The sequence below is a fragment of the Scylla paramamosain genome, chromosome 12 (genome assembly GCF_035594125.1).
Source record: "Scylla paramamosain isolate STU-SP2022 chromosome 12, ASM3559412v1, whole genome shotgun sequence".
Taxonomy (NCBI): Eukaryota; Metazoa; Arthropoda; class Malacostraca; order Decapoda; family Portunidae; genus Scylla; species Scylla paramamosain.
In genome coordinates this window covers 18,905,448-18,920,447 of record NC_087162.1, presented here as the reverse complement: position 1 = coordinate 18,920,447, position 15,000 = coordinate 18,905,448, and the positions used below count along the sequence as shown (strand labels likewise).

The 15,000-nt window shown below is 51.7% G+C and overlaps 1 protein-coding gene and 1 long non-coding RNA gene across 2 annotated transcripts in view; one reads left to right on the top strand and one right to left on the bottom strand.

Moving 5' to 3' along the window:
- Positions 1 to 11,735, bottom strand: part of LOC135106072 (SAM pointed domain-containing Ets transcription factor-like) — an 11,808-nt gene extending 73 nt beyond the window's left edge. The window contains exons 1-5 of the mRNA XM_064014914.1: positions 11,577 to 11,735; positions 9,196 to 9,966; positions 3,279 to 3,965; positions 3,051 to 3,201; positions 1 to 1,129 (exon numbers count right to left, since the gene is read on the bottom strand). The exon at positions 1 to 1,129 is cut by the window's left edge and continues 73 nt beyond it. Coding sequence (XP_063870984.1) covers positions 796 to 1,129; positions 3,051 to 3,201; positions 3,279 to 3,965; positions 9,196 to 9,505 — 1,482 coding nt within the window. The 5' untranslated portion in view covers positions 9,506 to 9,966; positions 11,577 to 11,735 and the 3' untranslated portion in view covers positions 1 to 795. The remainder of the gene's footprint in view (positions 1,130 to 3,050; positions 3,202 to 3,278; positions 3,966 to 9,195; positions 9,967 to 11,576) is intronic.
- The window catches only part of LOC135105819 (uncharacterized), a 125,350-nt gene that overhangs the window by 65,846 nt on the left and 44,504 nt on the right, over positions 1 to 15,000 (top strand). The window lies entirely within an intron of this gene.

Here is a 15,000-nt window from a genome sequence, read left to right as displayed (position 1 = left end):
TTTTTTTTTTTAGTTACAATCAGTATTCTTAAAAGTATGAAACAACAATAATTTACATAGTACCAAAATATACTATGAATATTAGAGAACAGCGGGTATCGGGCGGGGCTGGGCCTGGCGGGAAGCTGGCGTGGCAAAAGCATCCCACCACGCCCACGCCGACACTACCGTCCAACCCCAGATGGGCGAGGATGGGCTGTGGCCGAAGCGACAGCCTCGCCCCGCTCGGCCGCCCGCACCGCCAGCAGTGTGTGATGGCGCGGGCGGGAAGTGGTGGCGGGCCGCTCACGCTAGCGCCAAAGTGAGGGCGGTTGCGTGGGCGGCTGTGAGGGAGAGGGGTGGCCGCTCCCCTCTCCTTCCCCACAGGCCCATTGGCCCTCTGCATCACCACGACTAACACTAATACTAACTTAATTTAATGTTGAATATAAGGGGGCGTCCGGCGCCGGGCGTGGCGCTGCAACTCGCTGCGCCTCGCCCGCCGCCGCCCGCCGCTAAGCCTACACTTATGCTACAAGATGTTGACATAGGCCTATGCCTGTCCGGGCGACACTAACTGCTGCCGCCACGGACGCAAAATACACGAAGTTCATAGAACTTACATATTTCAATATATCACAGATATATGGTGTAAAAATAACACACAGGGTCGTGGGGTGGCGCTCAGGTCTGGCTCAGACCGAGTCAACCGACACCGACCGTGCATGGAATCAAGGGAAATTACCTTCCCCCCTTAATGCTAGGTTGGGCACTCTCACAGACACACAGACAGGCACACCGGGATCTAGCCGCATTCTACAGACTGTAGGGGTGGCAGAACTGGTACACCAGCCGCTGGGAGCGCTCAGTCTTCTTCATGATGCCCTTCTTGTAGTACTGGCGGATGGAGCGAGACAGCTTGTCGTAGTTCATGGCGGGGCGGTTCTTCCTCTTGCCCCAGAGTCGCGCCACACGCACGCTGTCCTCGATCTTGAACACGCCCTTCTGGCGGTCCAGCCAACGGATGCAAGAGCCATAAAGTTGTGGCTGCTGCAGGAGCTCCTTCAGGAACTGCCACAGGTGGATGTGAGTGCCGCCGCGCCCCCCGTGGTGGTGGTGGTGGTGGTGCAGGGATCGTCCTCCACTTCTTCTGAAACAACAAGAAAGAAACACGTCACAAACAGCTCTAAAAACACCTGGTCTTGCCTAACAAATAACAGAGTAACAGACACATGTATGACGAAGGCTCTTATCCATCAGTCCCCGCCTATCCCTGCCCTCCGATGCGCCAGTCTCCCTCCTCGTCATCCGCCATCCTGTCCACCCCCCCAACCCAACCCACGTGACGCCACGCGGCTCACCACACGCGTCACACTGAGGGCAGAGCGCCATGTTCCACAAGCTGGCACTCCGCACCCCATTGTTTACCTCCTGCACCACGCATGATCCTTCTCGCACCGGAAGAGACAGCAGCGCCACTTCCCTTCCCTCCTCCCCCTTTCTCTTCCCTTCCCTCCTTTCACTGCACGGCCACCCCCGCACCCAGCAACACCCACACCCACGTCACCCTTTAGGGCAAGAACACGCAATATTCGCCTTTATGCTCCTCGTATGTAAGGATGTCACCCCTTGCCAATTTAGGATAGCTATGACGCAAGCTAAGGAACTCTCTCTCTCTCTCTCTCTCTCTCTCTCTCTCTCTCTCTCTCTCTCTCTCTCTCTCTCTCTCTCTCTCTCTCTCTCTCGCCTGTCACTCCCGATCAGGTTCTCTCTCTCTCTCTCTCTCTCTCTCTCTCTCTCTCTCTCTCTCTCTCTCTCTCTCTCTCTCTCTCCGCCTGTCACTCCCGATCAGGTTGAGTGTGGGCACGTGGGGCATGGCCGGGGAGGGAGGGAGCAACTGGAGGTTAGGGCGCTACGTGCGGGAACAGGTGCAGAGGAGGAGGAGGAGGAGGAGGAGGAGGAGGAGGAGGAGGAGGAGGAGGAGGAGGAGGAGGAGGAGGAGGAGGAGGAGGAAGGGAGCCATAAGACGAGGGAGTGTAGAAGGTATGAGAGGAGGAGAGGGGTGGGGAAAGGAGGGGAGTGGTGAGGGTGTAAGGGGGATGGAGAGGACGGCCTTGGAGCTCGGGAATCCCTGTGTACTGTGAGAGGCCACGCCCGCACGCCCACACCTATCCCTTTCCCCCACCCCCCTTATCCTATCTACCACTCCTGCGACAGCCCAATCACGTCCCCACCTCAACCCCGCTGCCCTATCATGTAGAAGCAACTGAACCATTCAACTGCACTCTCTCTCTCTCTCTCTGCTAAAATACAAGAAAAATGGGTAAAATAATCTTTCAGACCGAAAACCACCAGTTTCTCAAGAGATCCAGCGACGCGCGACAGAACAAGGACCTTTTTTCTTCTCGGAAAGTCGCCACCATGCGCTATTTATAGAAAATGGGGAGCTGCATGCATAGAGGGAGCGCGGGAAGAGGGGGGCGATAAGGGGGAGGAGAGTCCTTGCATGGGATGGGGAAGGGGAAGAAGGGAGGGGAAGGGGGTTGGGGGGAGGGGGGAAAGGAGTAGAAGCCTTGCAGGGTCCTGGGTGGAGGCTAGCTCGCCGTATCACCTTGAGGCAGCCACTCCCGCGCGGCGCAGGACTCTCGCCCTTGCCCCGCGCCTTGCTAAGGGTGGCGCGGGGCGACATGATGCCTTTTGTTGTTGTGATGGATTGCGCCGCCTCCTCGGGGCCAGCCAGCCAGCCAGCCTTAATTGTAATGTTTCATGAGACTCCCAAGTGTCGCGGCACAAAGAACTCTGGCATGGACCGCATCACGCTGCTTGCCTGCCCTCACGGTGACCAGAAGCCCAGTACATGCTTTAATCTACGGTCCTGCTGCACAGTTAGGATGGTGGTAGAGGCAGCGGCGGCGACACTGCTGCGCCGCATTTCTTGCTACCTTAGTCGTCGCCGCCACCTCCACCGCTAAAGTTTTTTTTTTTTTTTGCGCACTAGCAGCAGTGGCTCGCGGGAAGACAAAAAAAAAAATACAATACTTCATCAACGCTGCATTAAGTATTTACAGGGCCTGTGGCCTGGCAACCCTTCCGACTCTCGGCCTCCCAAGATAGACGGTGCCCTAATGCTCAGCCCCGCCACGCCCTCCGCCTCCGGTGCCCGCTGCCCCGACCCTACAGGTTCCTTGATTAATGAGCCTGTCCCCCACCCAGTCCCCCCCACTGCAACCCACAACACAGAAGGGAGACTGGCGGCCCTGCAGTAGCAGGACCGCCGGGTAAAAGATGTCAGTACTCACCCTCAGAGTCGTAGCCTTCCTCCTGGGGCGAGTGGGCGGGTAGGCGGGCGGTGTGGACGGCCTCTGGGCTGCTCTGCCGCTGGAGAAGCGTCGACACATCCAAGCACTGCTCGTCAAGGAACATTCCGCTTCCAGCTGCCTGCCCCTGGCCTGAGGGCGGGGAGCAGGATCCCCTGCTCATCGCCTGAAGGTGGTGCTGCTGCTGCTGCTGCTGTTGCTGGGTCACCTGCATGACAGGCGTGGGCACCTGACCCATGCTTGTGGGGAGGGACAGAGGAGGGCTGGATGGGGAACCCAAGTGGCTAGGTGAACCCAGGTGGTTGGGAGACCCAATATGGGAGGGAGAGCCGCCCTGGCTTGAGGACTCGACCTGGGGTACCTGCTGCTGCTGCTGCGGGGGGAGCAGGGAGGTAACCAGCTGGCCTTGCTCACTATGCTGACCCGACCACTGCTGGTTGTGATGGAACAGCTTAGGAGTTGCACGTAGGGCGCTGCGCCATATCTCCAGCTGGGCATAGAGAAGCTCGCCTCCCACAGGGGCCAATTGACGGAACTGAGCCTCCGTCAGCTTGAGGAGCTCGGGGCCTCCGTAGTTCCAGGAGTGAAGCATGAGGGGTGGCAGCTGAAGGTGGGCGGCCTGCTGGTCCAGCCAGGCACGCACGTCAGCCATGCTCCATTGGGCGGGGTCTGTGGGAGGAACAAAGCACATCAGTGATCACGCCCACCATCACCACCCGCACCAACAACACATGACCACCACCACCACAACCTGCAATAACCACACATCAGATCCTCCAACAAGCCCCAACGGGGACAGATGTCCCAGGAACGCTCCTCCCGCCCCGCCCTACCCCACAACACCTACCCGGCACGGCGCGCGACGAAGACGACGCCGATCTCGATTTTCCTGAGTCAGCCATGTTGAAATGGGAGGGGGCGTCGATCCCCCCAAGCTTCCCTGCACACTAACACACACGAGTCCCAGCCAAGCGCGCGTCCCAGCGAGTTCCGTCCCGATGTCTAAGAGTCAAGAGGTGCGACCGAACTGGCCGCGCCGGCCAGACTATGCACCTTCGGATAATGTGGATGACAGAGGGTAACACTTGTGACGTCACGGGCCACGTCACAAGATCCTGGTCAGCGGCGGGAGGACCAGCAGGCATTTCCCACACTCCCTGTCTCCCTATGGCTGCCCTGCCCCGCCTCGCCTCGCCCCGCGGCCTGGGTGTGGTGCCCCGCGCCCCGCGCCCTTCTGCAGGCCAACCCAAACGCCCAACAGGTGGCGGGGCGGGGCGGGGGGCGGTTTGACCCAGAAGGAGCAGGAGGCAATGCGGGGCCTGACCGCCGCCATGACCGGTCCTGGCTCATCCCCCTCCCTCCCCCACCAGTCCTGCCCCTCACCTGCTAGAGGTCTTGGCCCCCTGCCACCCCCTGAGGGGCTGAGGGGAGCACCGAGATCCCCCCAACCACCCCACCTGTCTACCTCCCTTGCTCTGCCCCGCATCCACACCCCTCCTCCGGCAACAGCACTTGTTCCGACCTCCCCCGTGATCCCTACCTTCCCTCCACCTTCACCTCCCCTCTGACATCTGCTCCTCGCTGACCTCCTCCTCCTCCTCTCCCTCCTCCTCCACGACCACTACCACCAGCACCACCACCTGAGCACCGTGCCAATCAAAGGGGTCATTTTCTCCATGAAGTTGAGGAGGGGGACTGATAGGGGAGGGGAGGGAATGGAAGTGGATGGAGGTGAGTGGATCTATTCTCCCACTCGGCAGGTTGGTTGGCTTGGTGTGAGCCCTCCTCCTCCTCCTCCTCCAGAGACAAGGGGAGCTTTCAAGGTGCACAAGAGAGCCACTCAAGTCTTGGAATGTGTAGGTGTAACAGAGTGATCGACTTAGTGGCGCCTTAGCACTCTACTATACCCTCCTTCTCCTCCTCCTACACTTCTACCTCCTCAACCTCTTCTTTCCTTCTCCCTGATCCTTCCTTTGTTCTCTCTCCTTAGTTATCTCGCCTCGATTTTTTTTTTATTTGGTTGGTACTTGAATCTTCCTTCTTATATCATCATCATCTCCCTCTCTAGTTTCCTTTGGTTATTTTTCATCTCCCTCCTCTACCTTCTCCATCATTATTATCTTCATTTTTCTTTGATCATCGTCTCCTTTTTATTTACTTCTCCATAAAACTATCTTCCTGCTCCTCCTCCACTTCCCTTCCTACGCTTCACTCCAACCTTCCTAATCCTCCCTGACTTTCTCCCCTTCTTATTCTTCCTCTTTTTCTCCCTCCTCCTCCTCCTCCTCCTACTTCTCTACCTACACACTTTACGTTCCATCCCTCGCATGACCCTTCCTCCACCACCTCCTTCCACACTACTACCCCAACCTTCCTTCCTTCCCCTCCAGCCATTTTCACCTGCAGCGCTTCCTCCGCCCCACCACCTTACACCTGTTGTAGTTCGCGTGTTCCCCCCTCCCCACGCGCGCCACTCCGCGCGTCCTCAAATCTTTACTTCGTTGTTGTGTTTGTAAACTTTTATCTAACCGACTGCACCGGAAGACTCCGCGTAATCTAACGAGGTTGATAAAAGGTTTGTCTTTGACGTCATTACGTTTCTGATAAGAGAGAGAGAGAGAGAGAGAGAGAGAGAGAGAGAGAGAGAGAGAGAGAGAGAGAGAGAGAGAGAGAGAGAGAGAGAGAGAGAATTGTTTTTCGCTTCTCGTCCATGGGAAATCCAGATCATATAGGTTGCATGAAACGGGTCGCTCAAAATGTGCGATAAAAATCTTACGTCGTCATTGTCTGAAGGTAAAGAGGTCAGTGGACATCCCGTGTGTGTGTGTGTGTGTGTGTGTGTGTGTGTGTGTGTTGAGACGCAGCAAGTGACGAGTCTTAAAGTTCAGCGTAGCTCAACAAAAGCCTTGAGAGAGAGAGAGAGAGAGAGAGAGAGAGAGAGAGAGAGAGAGAGAGAGAGAGAGAGAGAGAGAGAGAGAGAGAGAGAGAGAGGACTAGACAGTGGAAAAACTTTAAAATCTTATAACGGAATGAAACGTCTTCTTAGTCTCTCTCTCTCTCTCTCTCTCTCTCTCTCTCTCTCTCTCTCTCTCTCTCTCTCTCTCCTTCTCGCCTTAGCCAAGCCGTGAAAAACACCACCACCACCATCACCCCCTTCAACATGAGTGGGATTTTGGACCTAATAACGCAAGGGCGGAAGGGACGAGGCTCTGAAGGCACCCTCAAGTCATTTGTGTCACTAAACAACAGAAGGAAAAAGTGGTCAGCCGTGAGAGAGAGAGAGAGAGAGAGAGAGAGAGAGAGAGAGAGAGAGAGAGAGAGAGAGAGAGAGAGAGAGAGAGAGAGAGAGAGAGAGAGAGAGAGAGAGAGAGAGAGAGAGAGAGAGGGAGGATGCGAGAAGCAAGTACAACCAGACCCTGAAGCTGGGAGAGGAGGAGGAAGAGGAGAGCTGGAGAGAGGGTGCTTCTGTTGGTGTCGGAGTGAGTAATAGGGCTGAGTAAATGGATAAGTTGTGTGAGAGCGAAGGAGTAGAAAGAGAAGGGGAGGAGAATGGGCTCGGGAGGAGGAGGAGAGTATGGGAGATGAGTGGTGGTGGAGGTAATGGTGACAAACCTCTTCTCTTCCTCACTCCTACACTACATCCACGCAAAGTGCAGTGTGTGTGTGTGTGTGTGAGTTGGCCAAACTTTCTCCTCTTAATACCTCCCCAAAAAAGTAACTACGTGTACATAAGAATAATAAAAATAAATAAATAAATCTATAACCAAGAGATAAATGAACCCATAACCAAGAGAGAGAGAGAGAGAGAGAGAGAGAGAGAGAGAGAGAGAGAGAGAGAGAGAGAGAGAGAGAGAGAGAGAGAGAGAGAGATTGCTTAAACCTTTCCTTGCAGGTTACCCTCACACCCCTGCCACACTCACGTCACCGCCCCTGCGTGCACCTGCCGCAAGACGCACAGTGGCCTGCCCTCGCGGCCCTCCAAGGTCACGAAGGGAGAGGAGAGGGAAGGCACAGGGAGGAGAGGGAAGGCACACAGAGGAAAGAGGTGCGAGTACGTACGTGGAAACTGAGGGTTGAAGGTGGTGATGGTAGTAGTAGTAGTAGTAGTAGTAGTAGTAGTAGTAGTAGTAGTAGTAGTAGTAGTAGTAGTAGTAGTAGTAGTAATAGTAGTAGTAGTGGTAGTAGTAGAAGAAATAACTAGTAGTAGTAGGAGGAATAACATTATTAGTAGCAGTAGGAGAGAGAGAGAGAGAGAGAGAGAGAGAGAGAGAGAGAGAGAGAGAGAGAGAGAGAGAGAGAGAGAGAGAGAGAGAGAGAGAGAGAGAGAGAGAGGTACAGAAGGGGAAGGGGCATATATGATTACTACCAAGAAACGAAACTTAATCACTGTCTAATTTTATATTTACACACACACACACACACACACACACACACACACACACACACACACACACACACACACCATTATGAATATGATTTCTGGTCGGGAGAGAGAGAGAGAGAGAGAGAGAGAGAGAGAGAGAGAGAGAGAGAGAGAGAGAGAGAGAGAGAGAGAGAGAGAGAGAGAGAGAATATGAGGAGGAGGAAGGAATGGAGGAGGGAGGGGAACCTTGAACTCCTCCTCCTACCCCCATTTACTCCTTCACCCCCTCCCCCTCCCTGTCTCCTTCTCTCACAGTTACTAGCGAGTATCCAGCAACAAAAACACGTTTCACCAAGGGCGTCTTCCTCATAAAGCCATCGGGGAGGGGGAAGGGGAGTGGGGGAGGGGAAGGGGGAGTGGGAGAGGGGAAGGGAGTTGGGGGAATGGGGAGGGTAGGAGAAGGGAGGGAGAGAGAAAGAAAGAAGAGGCTAAAATATAATAATGGAAGACAGAGGAAGGAGGGAGAGAGAGAGAGAGAGAGAGAGAGAGAGAGAGAGAGAGAGAGAGAGAGAGAGAGAGAGAGAGAGAGAGAGAGAGAGAGAGAGTCATGAATTCGTATGCATGAAGTGAATGTGGTCAGAATGTGTGTGTGTGTGTGTGTGTGTGTGTGTGTGTGTGTGTGTGTGTGTGTGTGTGTGTGTGTGTGTGTGTGTGTGTGTATACGTGAGTGTGTGTGTGTGTGTTCGATGCCCTTCATTCCCATTCAGTTTATGCACAATAACATCCACTCATTTCCTCATTCATTGTGTTTCCTTGTTCGCATCACTGAGCACCCTGTCTTTTATTCACCCCCCACACCCCCTCCTTCCACTCCCCTCCCCCTGCCTTTAACCCCACCTTTCAAGCCACCCGAAGTTGCCCCCCCCCCTCTCTCTCTCTCTCTCTCTCTCTCTCTCTCTCTCTCTCTCTCTCTCTCTCTCTCTCTCTCTCCCAAGTAGCTGTGTTTGTATCAATCCTTGTCTTGTTCAAACCTCTAATTAGTCTTACCTAAGTCAACGCTCCAAGTCCAAAGAACATATAGGTAATAATAATAATAATAATAATAATAATAATAATAATAATAATAATAATAATAATAATAATAATAATAATAATGTGTCTATGTTTGGGTGGGTGGGTTGGGGGAGGAAGGGGCAGGATTCGTGTGTTTGTGGTGGGGAATTCGTGATTATGTGAGTGAGTAGAGGGGGGTAATAGAGTGTGAGTGTGTGGGTGGGGGTACTGATTTGTGTGATGGGGGGTGAGGGGCGCTGGCTGAGGTGTTGAGAGAGAGAGAGAGAGAGAGAGAGAGAGAGAGAGAGAGAGAGAGAGAGAGAGAGAGAGAGAGAGAGAGAGAGAGAGAGAGAGAGAGTGTGTGTGTGTGTGTGTGTGTGTGTGTGTGTGTGTGTGTGTGTGTGTGTGTGTGTGTGTGTGTGTGTGTGTGTGTGTGTGTGTGTGTGTGTGTGTGTGTCCAGGAGAGCAGGCAGCCACACTCACCACGGGGAATGTTGAGGGAGTCGGAGACGATCTGCACGTCCCTCCTGGCGTGCTCCAGGGCGAGCTGCTCCACGGCCTCCAGAATGTCCCGCTGGCTGGCGCTGATGGGGGCCAGGGGCGGAGCGGGCACAGGAGCAGGGGCAGCAGGAGGAGTGGGGGACGAGGCGCAGGACGTCACCACAGGGATCTCCTCCTCGATCTCCTGCTTCTCGTTCATCAGCAAGCCGAGGAAGCCCAGGTCATCGCTGCTGGGGGAGGGGGCGGTGGCTGGGGAGGGGGTCTGAGGGATGGGGGACTTGTAGGTGGGCATGGGGATCTTCTTCTGGAAGGTGGTGTCTTCCAGGCAGCCGCGGAGGAGGGGATGATCAGAGTAGGGGCCATATTGGTGGGGCTGGGAGTGCTGCGGGGGGGCCTGTTGCTGCAGCTGCTGGTGGGTGCTGGTCAGGATCCGGTTCTCCGCTAGCAGCTCCGACAGGTTGAGGGAGGTCTCGTAAGCCTCCTTCTTGATCACGGTTTGGAGGGGGCGGGCGTAAGGGGAGACATGGTGGGGGGCTTGGGGGGAGGGAGGGAAGTTGTGGCATGAGGGAGGGGAGGGGGAGAAGGGTTCCTCCTTCACCTTCTCCAGCTCCCCAGGCAGGTGCTGGGGGAGTGGAAAGAGGGTGGAGAGTAGCAGGGGTCCGACCACTGGGAGGGGGATGGCACCTGGCACTCCCCGTAGGCACCCTCGTGGCCTGGGCTCAGGGAGGCGCCCCCGGGCACGGCTTGGTTCATCTGTAACGAAACCAAGCACACGGCGTGACTCACACAGACATGCACACACAAGCTTCGCGGGACTCCGGCAGGCACGGACTATCTATAGCATACTTAACTGATACAAGGCGGGGAAGAAAAAAACAAACATGAATGATAAACTGACTCAGCACGCACTCGACCCAAGCTGAGAGAGAGAGAGAGAGAGAGAGAGAGAGAGAGAGAGAGAGAGAGAGAGAGAGAGAGAGAATGTTGTAATGTTTTCGTCCTTCATTCATCTCTTCATCTACATAAACAAACATTACTCCTACGCACACCTCCCACACACACACACACACACACACACACACACAACCGAGGCATGATACGAAGAAGGGAAGATCAATAGTTGACAATAATTTCCTCCATGAAATGGCGATCAACACACACACACACACATACAGGTACGCATATACACACTTTTCGCGAACATTAACGCAAAATGACGCAACACCTCACTTAAGCATTGCGTAGCTTCTCTCTCTCTCTCTCTCTCTCTCTCTCTCTCTCTCTCTCTCTCTCTCTCTCTCTCTCTCTCACACACACACACAAAATGTTTATCTATATAAATAAGTGGCCTGATAGTTAAGATAACGGGGGGGGGGAGAGAGAGAGAGAGAGAGAGAGAGAGAGAGAGAGAGAGAGAGAGAGAGAGAGAGAGAGAGAGAGAGAGAGAGAGAGAGAGAGAGAGAGAGAGAGAGAGAGGGGAGGGAAGAAAAGGGAAGAAGCAAGCAGGGAGGATGCAAGAAAAAGAGAGGGCGAGTGGGCGGGAAGAGAGATGGTGCAGTATAAGAAAAAGAGGACGATTGGAGGAGGAGGGAGAGGAGAGCAAGGAGAGGTTATAGGGGATAGTGGAGGAGAAACGATGGGAGATAGGAAGGAGACAAGTGGAGGGTGAGAAGGAAGAGAGAGAAAAAAAAAGGGGGGGAGAATGAGAAGGGGACTTGGGAAGATGAAATGAAGAGTTGAAGAAGGCACCTGATGATTAGTTTAAGCACTTTTCACTCGAGTAGGAACAGATAACACATTCTTACAAGTTAACAGATAAAAAAAAAAAAAAAAGGTCCTCGCTCCTGATAACAGCCCCATTAGATGTCGCCTTAAACGCACGCACACACACTACACTTTCTCCTTATTAGTCATTCGTGAAACATGCCTTTGTTGTATGTACGTATGTCTCGCTCTCTCTGAATACGCATTGTAATCGACACACACACACACACACACACACACACACACACACACACTTGCTCCTCAGGCTGTGAAACTTAAAAGAGAGACTGTCATGCAAGTAAGCAAGCACCGCGCTGTAATGCCTTCCTACATGTTTCTGCTCTTCCCCTCACACACCACCCTCCACGGCATATAATTATGTATGTTGTGTCTATATTCCACAATTGTTGGTGTCTGATACGTGTCCACTTGTCTGTTTTGATGTGTTGTGTTTTGTAAAAGTTGAGCTGTGTTGTGTTTTGTGGCAGCGAGCGAGAACCACCTGTGGCTTTCACCGCCCTGCTCTCCCTCCCTCGCGTCCTGCCGTGACCCCTTCCCCAGTGCGTGAACTCAGGTGTTCCCATAACTCGTGTACTCACCTCTGGGTAGTAGGTAATGTTCATCATGGCCATGACGGCAAATTAAGAGCAGGTTTCTCGGAGCACTACTGTACACGTCTACTCCTCTCTGTGTCTGAACTCAGAGTGATTTCATTCCGGGGCTGCACTATCTCGGCACCTGCAGCCACCAGGCGGGATGCCACACGTCGCTACGTCGGGCCAGGCCTTGTTAACCGCGTTTCCTCCACTCCCCCACCTCCTTACCGTTACTTGTCTTGTGGTATAGGTGAAGAAATAGCCGAATATCTTTCTGATTGCGTTTCTTAGCTATTGTTTATCTACTATAGGCTGTGAAAAGTGTACTAGAAGGGGATTCTATCGGCCCTTTGCATGCAGATACTGACGTCAATGGTATCCATGACAACGGTGTGCGGCGACCAAACGCGACGAGGAAAATAAGTTAGTCTGAGCTTATGCATGCCAACTGGGTCAGTTATTTTTCTTTCCATTACTCATATGTTTAATCCCATAAAAGGACAATAGATTGCCATTTCCATCCTTCGCTCAAAAAGTGCGGTAATTTCAAGTTCTTTAACCGAGAAACGGTAACTCGTGCGGCTGGTGGTCGAGTGAAAGTTATTTCTCACTGTCCGCTCTGCTGCGCACCTTCTCCCTGTCACTCACTTCTGGGAACACTCACTGCCGATAAAAAGAAAGAGAATGGATAAATAAAAGAAAGATACGGTAGGTTAACACATAAAAAAAAAAAGAAACAGCGAAAATGAATGAGCCTAAAGCGTCCTAACACCCTGCATGCCTTCCCGCCCACACTCCTCACGCCCCGCCATCAGCCGCTCCCCCTCACATGTACTGAAGAAGTTAATGATGAGGCAGTCTCGCCATTGCACAGGCTACTCGTGACAAGGGTTAAACGAGGGAGAAGGGAAGGGAGAGTGAAGAGGGAGAGGAGTAGAGAGGGAGGGATAGAGAGGAGTGAGAGGAAACCACTCCGTCAACTTTTTATTCACCCACCACTACCACCACCACAAGAACCACTACTGCATTACTGAGCCTCCTCCTCCTCCCCCTCTTCCTCGTGCATTGAACAGCTCGTCGTGTCCCCTGCGAAGATGTCTAAGGACATGCCTAGACACTAACCACCGTGACGCCTCCCTCCTCCAGTCAGCCTCCTTCAGATCATTTAGTAGTGAACCCGCATTGTCGTTTTGTTACGCAACCCTTGGCGTCGTCACTTTCGACAGGCCCTTGATAGCGCCTCCTTGTCTTCTCTCCTCCTCCTACCCTCCCACCCCCTTTCCTCCTCCTCGTCAATCAGAGAAGAGATGGTTGTTTGAGAGAATCGATTTAAAATTACTCTTTGTGTTGCCCTTTGAATTAAATGGACTGAATTGAGGAATGCGTTCTCTGTGTGTTAGTCTTGATGTACGCTATTAGTCTGGTACCTCCCTCGCGGCGCCGCCCACTCCACAGGCGACGGTGCGGAGGATAACGCAGAGAGAGAGAGAGAGAGAGAGAGAGAGAGAGAGAGAGAGAGAGAGAGAGAGAGAGAGAGAGATTACGAAATAAAAATAGGTGCGTAAAACAAGTGGGGAGAGAGAGAGAGAGAGAGAGAGAGAGAGAGAGAGAGAGAGAGAGAGAGAGAGAGAGAGAGAGAGAGAGAGAGATTACGAAATAAAAATAGGTGCGTAAAACAAGTGGGGAGAGAGAGAGAGAGAGAGAGAGAGAGAGAGAGAGAGAGAGAGAGAGAGAGAGAGAGAGAGAGAGAGAGAGATTACGAAATCAAAATAGGTGCGTAAAACAAGTGGAGAGAGAGAGAGAGAGAGAGAGAGAGAGAGAGAGTGTGTGTGTGTGTGTGTGTGTGTGTGTGTGTGTAGGAGTAGGAGAACGAGGAGGAAAAGATACGAAATAAAAACCGGTCCATAAAATACAACCATCAGGCTTATTAAGGCAAGCGCAAATCTCTCTCTCTCTCTCTCTCTCTCTCTCTCTCTCTCTCTCTCTCTCTCTCTCTCTGGGCGTGACAGGATTATTATTATCATTGCTATTATTGTGTATTTTTACAGAAAAGTGTCAGATGTATGTACGTAAGTGCGTGAGCTGGTTGACGGGTTAAAGGTCCGCGCGCAGCTTTGTGTGTGTGTGTGTGTGTGTGTGTGTGTGTGTGTGTGTGTGTGTGTAAAGGTGAGAATGCAACGAAATAAAAAGCAAAAGTGTACATCAGACTAATTATTAGATTAATTGAGGACAGATTTTATTCACGTATTTCTCTCTCTCTCTCTCTCTCTCTCTCTCTCTCTCTCTCTCTCTCTCTCTCTGCGTGCACACGCGTGCATGTGTACAAATATTATCTATTATTGTATATAAGGGTATCAGAAAGTAATGGAAGCTGCGAGAAGCCATGATGCCTAGATGCAAGTGGCAGTCCCTGCATGAAACATATTTACTTATTTCTACCAATCATTATCATCCATAAAATTGTCTAATCATCTTGTAAAGCGCTCTAATGATTCGCCACTAACAACCATATTGCTTAGTCCATTCCATTTATCTACCACTCTTCCTGAGAACCAATTCCTTCCTGTTTCTTCTTTAAATCAGACCTTATGAAGCTTGAACCGATTATCTACTGTCGTATCATGATGACTGACTTAGACGATTTTGCGAATGTCACCTTCGTTATATTCCTTATACCACTTTAAAGACTTTATCAGATCCCCGCTTAGTCAACGGCTCTCTAACGAATGTAACTTTAAAGCTTCAATCTCTTTTCGTAAGGAATTTTTTTTTTTTATTCCATTGTGTACATATATAATTTATTTTCGTGCATGGGACGTTTTGAAAGGAATGTTGTGTACGTGCGCACACACACGTATTATTATATTTGAAGGTGTGCATGTTGTTGTAGTATTCAGTAATCCTCACAGCCACAATTGTCTGGCAGCGTCATGATATATTTGCAGCTTATTTATTTTTTGTTATTATTTTATGTTCATTCTTTCTCTTCGTCTCTCCCGAATCATAATTTTCATAATGTGTTACCGCTGTTGTTGTTGTTGTTGTTGTTAATTATTATTATTATTATCATTATTATTATTATTATTATTATTATTATTAGTAGTAGTAGTAGTAGTAGTAGCAACATCAGGAACAGTAGTAGTAATAAAGGTGGTGGTGTTGCTGCTGCTGCTGCTGCTGCTGCTGCTGCAGTTTTTATCATCATCATCATCACTATTATAATTATTATTTCGTCTTCATTTTCGTCGTTCCTCCTCCTCCTTCTCCGTCACATTCTACATGCAAGCAGAGTAACGTCACTTTAAAATTAATGTTTCAACATGAATGTTCCAACACGTGACGCGCGTGTGTGCGTGGGAAGATTTTAATTAAGTGTACATGTGTGTGTGTGTGTGTGTGTGTGTGTGTGTGTGTGTGTGTGTGTGTG